Source organism: Myotis daubentonii, chromosome 2 (assembly GCF_963259705.1).
Source record: "Myotis daubentonii chromosome 2, mMyoDau2.1, whole genome shotgun sequence".
Lineage (NCBI taxonomy): Eukaryota > Metazoa > Chordata > Mammalia > Chiroptera > Vespertilionidae > Myotis > Myotis daubentonii.
The window spans coordinates 191,409,680-191,422,836 of NC_081841.1; the positions used below are offsets into that span (position 1 = coordinate 191,409,680).

A 13,157-nucleotide genomic window follows, 5' to 3' on the forward strand; every position below is an offset into this window, starting at 1 on the left:
TCCCAGCATTCTCATGTTTATGTTTGTATGCTTAGATACAAAACCTTTGCATTTGGTGTCCAGAAGTCACTTCCTAGTGACCATTTATCTCCATCGTCATCCACCCAACTTGTACCAGAAGCAACATTAACTCACACTGGTCATTCTGCTAAGGCTAACTTAATCACAGCTATTAAATATATTTTGCTAGTATGAATATGTTTGCATAATTATCAGTGGAAACAAGGCTAAGGCAGCTGTGAGCAGGGATGCCAGGAAAGCTGGGCTTAAGGCCAGACTCCTTCAGTCACAGCTGTAACCTTGGGCAAATCATTTGGGTCACCATGGATCACAGTAAATCATGTAACAGGTGAGAGTACTCTATAAACAGAAAGCATTGCTATGTTGAAGGCCTATTATCCACAAGTAATTCAATAAACATAAATTCCAATTAGCCCACAGGTAAAAATATCAAACTCTAATTAAGGCCTCAATTTAAAACTCAACACCATGTAATTATAACTAGAAAAAGAAAACAAAACAAATTCCCTTACCGGTTTGTTAATGCTGGCTCCTGCTTGAATCAACCAGATCAGGCACTGAGGATGTCCCCCAAAAGCAGCAATGTGAGCTGGGGTCTGTGCATAACGTGTAGTGGAAACATCAAGTGTGGCTCCAGCTCTCACCAACTGCATCAAGCACTCCAACTTCAAAAGCAGTAGGAGAAATGAAACATGCATAAATGTTGGTGTACTATTAAATATTACACAAATAATCTAATTCTACAATGGAGATTAAGTGGCATTTGTTGCCATTTTTTTTTTCCTGTTTAAGGGAAGAAATTAAGTCGTTCCTTCCCAATGTCATAGAAATTTTAAAAGGCATTAAAAAAATAAACAAACATTTTTCTTTATAAAAAAAAATGGCAAATAAGCACGGATGGCATGGATCAGTGGTTGAGCACTGACCTATGAACCAGGAGGTCATGGTTCGATTCCAAGTCAGGGCACATGCCTGGGACACAGGCTCAGGACACAGGCTCAATCCCCAGTAGGGGGCGTGCAGGAGGCAGCCAATCAACAATTCTCTCTCATCACTGATGTTTCTATTTCTCTCCCTTAAAAAAATAAAAATAAATTGGCACATAGAAATATAAAGTAAAAAAGACTGACACTACACAAATTTAAGTATTTTGTTTTCCCTACAGTTGGAAAAGATAAAATAAGGAAAGATTAGCTTGCATTATTTAGACTTCTTTCAAAACTAGGTTTTGCCACTTTCACACACTATTCTAAAGAATAAAAATGTTAAAGTGACTGGTAGGTTAAAAAAGGTTTGTGTAGCCATGGTAAACTGCATAGTCAAAGGCTGTTTTCTGCAGCCTGCACAACTGTACAGCTTGATACAACGCAGCATTTGATGAATACTCACTCAATGGAGGTCCACCCTTCAGATTATTTTCTCAGGGAAAAGATGTGTAGAGTAAGTGAGAGGGTGGGACTTAAGTCTTTCCAAACTGATTGTATAGAGGAAAAAACCCTCAAAACAACAATGCAGAAAAGGGATAGAGCACAGCTGAGCTCTGCACCCAGCAGGTGACTAAAAGGAACAGTAGTCAAGATCAGACTCTGCAGCCTGGTTCCATATTATACTAGCCTCTCGGGAAAGATCTCATCACACTCAACATACACTGAAGAAATGCCTACCACATGCCAAGCACTGTCCAAGAAGGCCTGTTGTTCTCAAGGACTTACACTCTTCCACCTGGTGTGTCCTCAGATGCTGGACTCCACACTGCTCTGTTTCCGTTCACGAAGCACCATGCACAATTAGTGAAAAAGCTCTAACTGCCAAAATTCTTTCTCGTCCAGAGGACAGACCTCAAATGAAGAACAAATAGCTACGTTCCCATCTCACCCCATGTCTCTTATCCTCTTTCAGCAATTTAAGCCTTTCTTTGCAAAGGACAGATGACCAAAATCAACATTTTTGTGAGATTAACTCTCAATTGAAAGTACACTGATTTAAAACATGCTATCTTCAAGGAACTTGAATCTGGGAGTGGTTGCTGATAAAGAGACAATTTTGGTATATTGCTACATATTGCCTTTATTAATGTACTGAGTAAAAAGAAAAGTGCCAATACTAGTGATAAAATGAACAGCTGTTAAATCCAACAAAATGAGACAAGGATAAAAAAATCACTGGGTATTCCAAAAGCAGTTAATCTTAATATCAATTGAGAGCTCCCTGGACTTAAACCTGTACCCTATTAGTTCAATTTAGGAAACTGGGTTTGGAATTCTGGAAAAATACTGTTCAGTAAGACAGCTTGTAAAAGCAAGGTATAATTAGAAATTTTAAATGTTAAGTGCTCTGAAGTGAACAAATAAGCCTCAAAAAGGTCAGGAAACTCTGCACAATTGGCACATTTCTAGGAACACAAGCTTGAAAGTTGGGAAAAAATATATATATATATATCCCTCCAATATTCGAAGTGTCCCCTCAGGAGTTTGACCGACTGGGAGTTCGATGGCTTGCTATGATGTGCACTGACCACCAGGGGCAGAACGAAGGGAGGCCCTGGCTGGCAGCCAGCAGCCACTAGGGACCCTATCAGTGCACGTATTTCATAATTATGCTAGATTGGCTCTTGCACAGGCCAAGAACAGTGTAGGCTTAAATTTATATAAAAGAATGGAAGCTGTTTTCAAGGGGGCGGGGGGAGTGTTCAGGGGGGACTGGACTGGGGACCTATAGTACTGAATCCTGATCTAATTTGTCCTAATAGCTTTTTCTCAAAGACTGAATGATGCTTTCTATGGCCCTTGCACATGGAACACTATACGTTCATAATGATTAAAGATGGCTGAAAACACTAGGGTAATGCCTCTATTTACAATATCTGGCCTCTTGAGGTTAATCTACTACTCATGTTCTATAAAAGTAAAGACTTTCAAAAAGTCAGTTTTATTAATTACCATAAAATACACACAAGAAATTTATCATTTTAAGCATGTTAAGGCAGTTATGGCCATTAGTGATCCTTAGATACCAAGCACCCTTGGGGTGGTAACTACTCTAAATGACCATTTTTAAGGAGAGTTGAGCATTCTACAGAATGTACAGGCTTGTCATACAACACGGTGTCCCTTCCTACCGGGCAGGGAGAAGAGGCATCAACAGGAAAGCCTTTTGAAAAAGCTGTCCTTGCTTGTTACAGGGTACCTTTCCCCAAAACACAGAGGACAGAATATGTCGAGAACCAATGCTTTGAGAGTTTAATGTAAAAATAAACCAGAGCAAGATGCTCTCAGGAGGGAGATAAAGTCACAGAGTACTGATTGCCTTGGGAAATCTACACTGAAGAGAGAGGAAGGACAGGAAAGAGGGTTCTATTACTTTTAAGAGACTGATTTCCCACAGGCGCTCATTATCAGCAACTGGTACCATAGTAACCCAACTTTAGAGACTGGCGCCATGGGATCTTATGGTTGATTAAGTTACTTGCCTCATCCCCACTAATCATAACTCTTTCATTTCTTTCAATAAAATAAGCATGACTTTTCCGTTTCATGAGCGGAATCAGAAACGGTTTCCCAAAAGATACAAATGTACTGAGAATATAACACCAAGAAGAGCAAAGTAAAGCAACTTCACCTGCTGGTAATATAAATATTAAGCTATTCAGGTCTTAAAGTAACATTTCGCATTACCCTGCATGTATGCTTGCAAAAACTTTATTTCAACCTAACCTCATCATTTCAGAGGGAAACGTTTTTAAATGTCCCTGAATTTTGACATACAAGTCTTAATGTTACCTCTTCTCTTTAAAATCCTCACCCAGAGGATATTTTGGTTGCCTCCCGCATGTGCCCCTCCCAGGCCGGGGAATCTGCAACCGAGTCACTTGCCCTTGACCGGGAATCGAACCCGCGACCCTTCAGCCCACGGGCCGACGCTCTAACCTCTGAGAACCTGGCCAGGGCTTAATCAGTTACTTTTGAAATGCACCGAAAACTTCCCTTTACGACTCCTCGGATCCGATAACCCCATTTACTGCGCAGACGGGGAAAACGTAATCTAATAATTTTGCCTAATTTAACACCTTTACCGTAATTTACACGGAAGACCCGAACAACCGTCACTGATTTTACTAAGCCCGGGCAAGCTGGGAGGCTCCGAAGCATATGGACAACATGCTACACAAAATCCCCTAAAACCAATTTGTGAAAAGTATCTCCACTTATCTTACCCAACGGCCTGGTGACTTTACAATTCAATCAGGTTATTCCACTCCCGAAATCACCTGAAATACTGCCTCCAGCTAACAGAGGGGTCTGCAGATAACGCCGTACACGCTGGATCCAGCGGGGCCGGGCGCAGACTCCCGCCGCGGGGCCGGGAGAGGGCGGGGGCGGGGGTGCCGACCAACGCGGACCCCGCTCGGCGCCGGCGACGCTCGGCATGGAGGCAGGGGAACACGGCCCACCGACCCTCCGAGTTTCGCGCGGCTTCGCTGCCGGCGCCGGGAGTTCTCTCCTGGGGCAGAGCGGGAACGAGGAGACCTCCAGGGCCCCGGCCGCCCCGCGGTTCTCCCCAGAGGCACCGGCCTCCGGCAGCCCGTGCGTCCCCGCCAGGGCCTCGTCTCGCACCATCACCCAACACGGCCAGCAGCGCGAGGCTCCGGCCGCGGCACAGGCCCCCGGGGGTGGGCCCGATCCGCCCTCCCTACCGCAGGCACTTATCCTCCAGGCCAGGGGCGGCGCCTCCGGGCAGCCGGCGCCTCCGGGAGGCCGCCCCCGTTTGAAACTAGCGCGGCGGCTCCAGCGCCCCAGGCCCCTCGGGGCGCCTCCGGGCCCTCTTCCGTATCCGCGTCCCTAGGGGCGCCGTCGCGGCCGACACGCCCCTCCCCGCGATCCCGGCACGCCTCGCGCCCCCAGCGCTCAGCCCCCATCTTCCCCGACCCCACAGGAGAGCGGCGGAAAATGGCGCCTTAAAGCGCCCGCGCCCACCTTGCCGAAGTGCGCGGCCCAGTGCACCGGCGTCCAGCCGTAGAAGGAGTCCTCGGCGGCCAAGTGGGCGCGCGGCGTCTGCTGCAGCAGCGAACAGAGCGCGGCCAGGTCTCCGTCGCGGCAGGCGCGGTGCAGCGGGAAGCGGAGCGACAGCAGCTCCTCACTAGAGAAGCCCGCTTCCACGCCCGGGCACGCTCCCGCCGCCGACATGGTCAGTCACCGAAGAGCTTGCGCGGGCGGGCCGAGAGGACGCACCGGGGAGGACCTGCGAGGCCGCCGCCGCCCGAGCACAATGGAGAGAGTGTAGCGCTGCTGCCGCCGCCGCAGCGTCCCGCAGGCTGCCGAGCGCAGCGCGCACGGGGGGCGGGGCCTGCGGAGGCCGGGCCCTGCTGGCGCCGGGAAACACCGAGTCTCCTGGAAGGAGGCCGGGAACCGTGGGGTGGAGCCCGGCGGGGCCGGAGATGTTGCAGACGCCCGGAGCGGCGGGCTGAGAGCGGTCGGGACCAGGGGCGGGGCGGGGGACTGGAGGCCGTGCCGAGGCGGCCGGGGTGGAGCCGGCGGCGATGGATGGGCCGGGAGGGGGCGGGGCCTGGCGCGGCTGGGGAGGGGGGCGGGGGGCTGAGGCCTAGGGCTGCGGGGACGGGGGGGCCGGAGCGCGCGTGGGGTGGGTGGGGCCTGGAGCGCGCGTGGGGTGGGTGGGTAGGGGGTGTAGGGGCCTGGGGTGCCGAGAGGAGCGGGGCCGAGGCTGTCCCCTGGCCCGGCGGGTCCCGCGGGCTCTTGGCCGCGCCCCCTTCCCAGACCTCAGGCCCGGCTGCGTCCGCATGGTCCCGCGGGGGCGGCCCAGCGGCCGGGCCTCCGGAAGGAAGCCCCCCCACTTAATAAAAAGCGCCCGGAGCCTCAGGTTTGGGGTTCTGTGACCCCGGAAGCGGGGCTCCGGGTCCCCGGGAGGTGTCGGCCGTGCGCCCGTGGTTCGGTTCACCCAGTCACTCCTTTGGGGGGACCACTGCTCCTTAGGAGCCGAGGCCCAGGCCGGGAGCGGAGGACACGTTCCCGCGCTTTCTGCCCCAATTAGGGCGCCCGCTGGTCCTTTGCGAGGACAGACAGCAGAAATAATGAGGAAAATACTGCTGCCTGCAAAGAAATACTAAATTATTTTTCAATGACTGAGAATCATTTTTTAAAGTAGATTTTTTTTTCTGAAATTATCAATAATCTCACGATTGAGGGATAACTATTATTAACGTTTATGGATATTTACTTAACAGCACTTTTCTAACCATATAGTTTGTATATATTCGTTTTCCTTGTCTATATTGCTTTCCTTTTTTTCTTTGACAGAATTTTAATCAGTAAACTATAAGTAGTTGACCACATATCTGGGAAAATATTGATGCATAAGATAGCACACTGCAGCATTAGTTAATAAATAAAACAATGAATTAGAGCCCCAGCCAGTTTTCTCAGTGGATAGAGCTTGGCCTGCGGACTGAAGGGTCCCGGTTCGATTGGGGTCAAGGGCACATGCCGGGTTGTGGGCTAGATCCCCAGTAGGGGGCGTGCAGGAGGCAGCCAATCAATTATTCCCTCTCATCATAGATGTTTCTGTCTCTCCCTCTCCCTTCCTCTGTGAAATTAATAAAAAATATTTTAAAAAACACACACAAAACAATGAATTAGAAACAGTGCCCAGCAAAAGGAATGACTGCTATCTATACAACAAATGTGTTGAGTACAACATGAATGAATAAAACACATTGGGAAATGCTCTAGGCCAGCTGTTCTCAACCCTTTCACAGGGGTCGCCTAAGACCATCGGAAAACGCATATATAATTACATACTGTTTTTGTGATTAATCACTATGCTTTATGTTCAATTTGTAACAATGAAAATACATCCTGCATATCAGATATTTACATTACGATTCATAACTAGCAAAATTACAGTTACGAAGTAGCAACGAAAATAATTTCATGGTTGGGGGTCACCACAACATGAGGAACTGTATTAAAGGGTCGCGGCATTAGGAAGGTTGAGAACCACTGCTCTAGATAAAGTGAGAAAAAGTAGCAACTAGTGAGCAACTACTAATGAATGGGAAATATGGATGAGATTTAAAATCTATCTGATGTCAAGGAATTTATAATCTATTAGGTGAGTCAAGAAAGTATTTCAGGCCCAGCTGGCGAGGCTCAGTGGTTGAGCATGGACTTCTGAACCGGGAGGTCACGGTTCGATTCCCCGTCAGGGCACATGCCCAGGTTGTGCACTGGATCCCCAGTGTGGGATATGCAGGAGGCCACCAATCAGTGATTCTCTCTCATCATTGATATTTCTATCTCTCTCCCTCTCCCTTCCTCTCTGAAATCAATAAAAATATATATATATATATTTTAAAAAAGTATTTCAGTAGTTCAAGCAATACTTTTGGGTTTGGACCGAAAAGGTAGAAATATGCTATAAGCTCATTTCAAGATTGATCTGCTCATTCAATCATCTTTCTTTGTGTACAATACGTTGATATTAATCAAATTATCTGTTTACAATATACACCCTGATAATGACTCCTGCATTTCCTAGGAGAGAGACATCCCACTTTGCAAAAGGACAAAAGCATGCTTTCTTGTGCATGATACAGAGAGGGAGGGATTACTCTTTCTTACCAGGCATCCTACAAATGATGAAACTGAGACACAGATAAGCTAAGGAACTTGCCCAAGGACAAAGTTCCTGCATGCCTGTGACAGAGGTTAGAATAATATCCAGACCTAGTTTCCAACCCACTGTTAAAATTTTTTAACCTTGGAATTTATTTTGCATGAAGAGGAAAATAAAGTAGGTTATAGTGATAGAATTCTTAGAGTGCAACCTTCCTCAATTAATATGATTTCCTGTGTTTTTTTAGGGTTTCTTGGACTATATACACATTTAGGTAACTTTAGAGAAATAGGCCAACATATATAGGGTGTCCCCCCAAAATGTACACATACCCACTGAATATTTAAAAGAGTGTTTATTAAAATACACTTCATTTTAAAAATTGAGCTATCAGGTGTTAAAGTGTATACATTTTTGGGACACCCTGTATATGATGCTGAATTCCTAAAATATGTCTCATGATAATTGTGGATATGAGAATTATAAGGGTGTCCATTGAGTACTCCCAAATGCTATTGTTCCAATTAGTTGGTCCCAAGTTTTGCCCAACTCACAAATTTTATCAATTTCTGATTTTCTTTAGGACTCATTTCTAAAATGTTCTAGGAAAAATGAAAAAAAAAAGTAGATTCATAACTCACATCCTTTGATTTTATTTGACAGAGCAACCATAAATAAGTGACAAAGATTCTCTCCTTGACTAAACTCTATTTTGGCCCCCCTGAATTTAAGCTAGGCCTTGAGTTATGGACTTGTGAGTTTGATTCTCTATTATCCAATTTTAGCAACAATACTAAGTTGGTTTAACTAGAATTCCCTGTATGTCATTTATGCTCACCCTTGATGTCTAATCAGGTTTCTCATTACCTACAACCCTCAGGTGGTATTTGCTCACACTGGCCTGCCTTCAGCAAGAATCCTGTCAGGTTGGTTTAGCCAGAATCCTTGATGTTTAGTTAATGTTTCCTCTTAACCATTTTCCATCCATGGATACCCACCTTGTGTTGTGGCTATACATTCCAACTTGTTCATGGTATATTGAAAATTGAGTTTGATATTGTTAGGTCTGATCAAATAATTGAATAGATATCCACTCCCTGGGAACTGAGCTTTAGACCACAACCAACATTCCCTTTCACCTAGACCACATTCCACTTGCTAAGACCATTATCCTTCCCCTCCGGACCTTCCCAGGATCTGGACCCGCCCTGAGAATTCTCTGCCCAGAAAAAACCCGAGTCCTTTAAAATCTCTGACTCCCCCATCCCTGGGTGCTAGTGCCATTTGGAGACTCAGCCCATCTAGGTTCCAGATGACCTAATGAATTTATAATCCCTTACCACACTTGGCCTTTTGCATTTCTCCTTTGGCAACCCTAACAGATATCTCTCCCCCACTGCAAGCAATAATGGGGTCTTACCCATTGGTCTCTATACCAATCATGATGGCCTCACTTGATTAAAAATCTACCCTACCATGCCTTAACAAGTGCCATTAACAAGTTTCTTCTTTAATTGTTTGCATAATAATTTTTTTCTTTAACCTAGCAAATTTGGATACTTGAAGATAGGATTCAAATACCTGAAAGAAACAAGAAGACTCCAGACTCAATATATCAAAACTAAACGCCAAAACCCTGTGTTTAGAAATGGCATTGTGATTTTCCAAAAAGGAATGGCTCAAGTGGGGCAGGGCTTAGTTGAAGGAATGTCCCAGTCAGAAATGCATGGACGTGTACACATACTTGGTACTCATTGGTGGCCTCTTCTGAGAACGGTTATGCTTGGGACACAGTGAACAGTGTGTTGTGGAAAACGAGATTGGAGAGGAAGCTAGGGTCCCAGGTTATACACCAAACTAAGGAGCTGTCTTTAATTCCTGAAAGTGTTGGACCAGTAAGGGGCTTTGCTGTGGTGCCAGGCAAAGGGAGGGTGTGGTGCTCTGAGGGAGAACCAGACCTGACTTACAACTGATCGTGGGACGGGAGATCCCACTCGGATGGTGCCTTTACCTTGGCCCAAAAGTGGGGCCAAAGTCTTACTGTTCTCTCATCTGCCTTTTCTCTCCTCCCATCCATCTCCCACCATGCTGCCAGATCATCTCTTAAGAAGGCAAATCTGCTTAAAATTGGACATAAGAACAGTGTTTGGGTCTGTCCAGGCTGCCATAACAAGATACCATAGAGTGGTTAGCTTCAACCAGCGGTCGCTAACCTTTTGGACCTCACGGACCACCAGTTGGCAACTGCTGGCTTAAACAACAGGAAGGTATTTCTCACCATTCGGGAGGCTGGAAGTCAGAGATTAGGGTGCCAATACAGTTGGGTTCTGGTGAAAAGCCTCTTCCTGATTCATAGATGGCTGTCTTCTTGCTGTGTCCTCCCGTGGTGGAGAGGGAGAGCTCTCTCTCATGTCTCTTATAAGGGAACTAATTCCATCAGGGGGGCATCATCATGACCTCATCTAACCTTAATCACCTCCAAAGGCCCAGCTCCAAATAGCATCATGTTGGGATGAGTTTGAGGGAAACAAACAATCTCCCAAACTTTGGTCACTCAGATACCACCTCCCTGTGAATTTTCACGTCTGTGTAGATTTTTTATCCATGTAGGATTTGTGCTATCCATATTTTTCTTTAAATATGTTTACTTCTTAAAACTTACCAACTTTATTCACATCCTCTCCATTAACAAAACACCCATGAGTTATGGTGTTAGTTACATTTTCTTCCCTACCCATTTATTCAAGTGCTTTCCAAATCTCCCACCATTAGTGGTACATCTTGCTTTGGAAATTGCTTCCCCGGCAATAAAATCTGTACCTACAATGTCTGACTTCCTTTGTTTCCTTTTCCATCAGTAACTAGCTAACTATGGTAATAAGGTGACTAGTGTCCTTATAAAAGTGGGAAATTGGGCACTGGTGCACGCACAGGGAGAACACCCTGGGATGATGAAGTTGGACATCGGGGTGATGTAGCAGAAGCTAACGAATGCCAAGGTGTGGAAGGTCTGGGACAAGATCTCTCTCCATCATCCTCAGGAAGATCCAACCTGTGGTCACCTTAATATTGGACTTCTGGCCTGCAGACCGTGAGAGAATACATTCCTGTTCAAGCTGCCTGTTTGTGGTGCTTTGTTATAGCAGTACCAGGACACTAACATACCCTCCTGTCCTGGTTCAATCCAGAGATGCCAAAGGCTGGGGTGGCTCCCTCACTGCCCTGCTCAGACACCTGTGAATGCACCTGACTCCTTGGACTCTTTTCGAAAGCCCTGACCCTGCTAACAACAGGAGCTTTGTTCCCCTCCAGACACTTCTGAGAGCAGAGTTTCCAGATGTCTAGAATTTTAGTTTCCTGTCACCCCCAGATGGAAAAAATAAAAAAACCCAACAAGTAAATTTTACTCATTTAAATTATGAAATAAAATTTTAAAAACAAAAAATCCTATATAATAAAAGTGTAGTATGCAAGTTGTCCCCTGGACCAGGAGTTGTCCAGCAGTTCGACCCAGGGGGTGGGGCGGAACAGTGGAAGGGAGGGAGTACCCGGCAGCCCCTAGGGACCCTGCCAGTGCATGAATTTCGTGCACTGGGCCTCTAGTGAAATAAATAAAAATCTAGATAGTGAAGAGATGTGCCCTGAGACTGCCTCTCCACATTACTAGATCTCTTGGTGATTGGAGACATGCCAGAAGTTTGCTTCTGGAGGCTCTAAATGTGAAAACAGGTGCTTGTCTGTCAGAGGATGCCTCTCAGCTCTGCAATGGAGCCGCCAGCCAGTTTGGAGAGCTTGCTCTGAAAATCTTGTGCTTTCCACTTCACATTGGGTGTTCTGTTGAATAAAATAATGGATAGATGCCTCTCTCTCTCCCGCACCATTTCTGTCTCTATCTCTCTCCATCTCAGTCTTACTCTGTCTCCATCTCTCTGTTTCTCTTCATCTGTCTCTTTCCACCTCTCACACTTTCACACTGTCTCTGTCTGTCTCTCTGTCTCTTTCCGTCTCTCTCCACCTCTTCCTTTCTGTCTCTCCTTATCTCTGTCTGTCTTTCTGTCTCTTCCTCTCTGACTCTCTCCATCTCTCCCTCACTGTCTCTCTGTTCCTTTCTCTCTGCCTCTGTCTTTATCTCTCAGTTTCTGTCTACTCTGCCTCTGTCTCTCTCCATTATCACTGCATCCCTTGCACCAGGACAGTGCCCCACCCATATTAAGTCCTCAGTACAAATTTGTTGACTGGCATCAAGTTGCAGGCTGAAACTCAGATCAGTTTTCCTTTGCAGAAAGGGGATCTTGGTTATAAAGAACATGAAGATTCTGGAATCTTACTGATTGTCCTGTGTCTTACTTATATCTTGTTTAAAAAGTGATTAGCACTATAATGGGGGGGGGGGATCTCATTTTTCCCCTTCCTATGTAGGCAAAACCTCAGTTCCTCCCTGCTGCATGTTTCTTCCCTGTGTGTCTCCTTTACCTTCACAAAGAACACTTCTGACACTTCTGGTCACCAAATGTGTGGAGATTTGGAATAAGAGGTGCTCCTAGTGTCTTATCACTTTGGAAATGACAAGGGTTTTAGGAGCTCTGTCAGGAACTGGGGACAGAGGCCAATATATGTATTTCTTATAATTTCACAAGCACAAATGCCCTTAAAACCAAAGGACCTATGCTCCACTCAAGATACTTGAAATCTATATACTAGTAGATATAAAAGCCTAAGTGACTGTTCGACCGGTTGCTATGATGCGCACTGACCACCAGGGAGCAGATGCTCAATGCAAGAGCTACCCCCTGGTGTTCAGTGTGCTCCCACAGCGGGAGTGCCATTAGCCAGATGCTGGGCTCGGGAGAGCAGCTGCAGTGGCGTGAGCCTCTCCCAGGGACACTCCCTCTGTGTGCCCCTCCCCCATCGGGACCAGACCAGGATCAGACTGTCATTGGGACTGACTAGGTACAAGCCCTCAGCTGCTTCTGGGTCATGCGCACTCTGGTATTGCCCTAGGATGGGCGCATGGAGACCGCAGTGGAGCGGCAGGTGCAGCGGGGGCTGAGATGAGCCAGAGTGGCAGGGCGCCCAGCCCGGGCTTGGGCTCCTCCCCGGCTGCCTGCCGCTTCCCAGATTTGGCCGGATCCCGCAGGCCATGCCGAGGGACCCCACTGGTGGCCTCTAATAGTAGAATACTTGGGGATGGAGGGTGGAAAGGTGTGAAGAAGAAAAAGGAAACAGCAGGCTGGTCTGGTACCTGCCATCCTGAAGACAGGCAGCCGGGGTTGGGGCTGCTCCTGAGGAGGGTCCTGCTGCGATTACCATGTGTGGTCTCATGAGCCCTCGACCTTTAACTTGGCAACGAAGAGGTCCTTTCAGATGTTTCAGCCTATTCCTTAATTCCCCGATGTTATTACCAGAGAGAAGAGCCCCTAGTGAGTCATCGGTATTATTGAAGCGTGCTCAGCGGTCCCCCGGCAGCGCTGTGACCTTCCTGCACAGAGCTGGCCAGGAAATGCCCA

The 13,157-nt window shown here is 46.9% G+C and overlaps 1 protein-coding gene across 3 annotated transcripts in view; it reads right to left on the minus strand.

Annotated features, from left to right (window-relative positions):
• Positions 1 to 5,499, minus strand: part of ANKRD10 (ankyrin repeat domain 10) — a 36,335-nt gene extending 30,836 nt beyond the window's left edge. The window contains exons 1-2 of one of the 3 annotated variants that reach the window (XM_059685110.1): positions 4,995 to 5,499; positions 534 to 686 (exon numbers count right to left, since the gene is read on the minus strand). In XM_059685110.1, coding sequence (XP_059541093.1) covers positions 534 to 686; positions 4,995 to 5,204 — 363 coding nt within the window. In that variant the 5' untranslated portion in view covers positions 5,205 to 5,499. Of the gene's footprint in view, positions 1 to 533; positions 687 to 1,733; positions 2,051 to 4,994 lie in introns of those variants that run through there. The other 2 variants (XM_059685111.1, XM_059685112.1) reach the window with 2 other exon arrangements.
• Between the last annotated feature and the right edge of the window lie 7,658 nt (positions 5,500 to 13,157).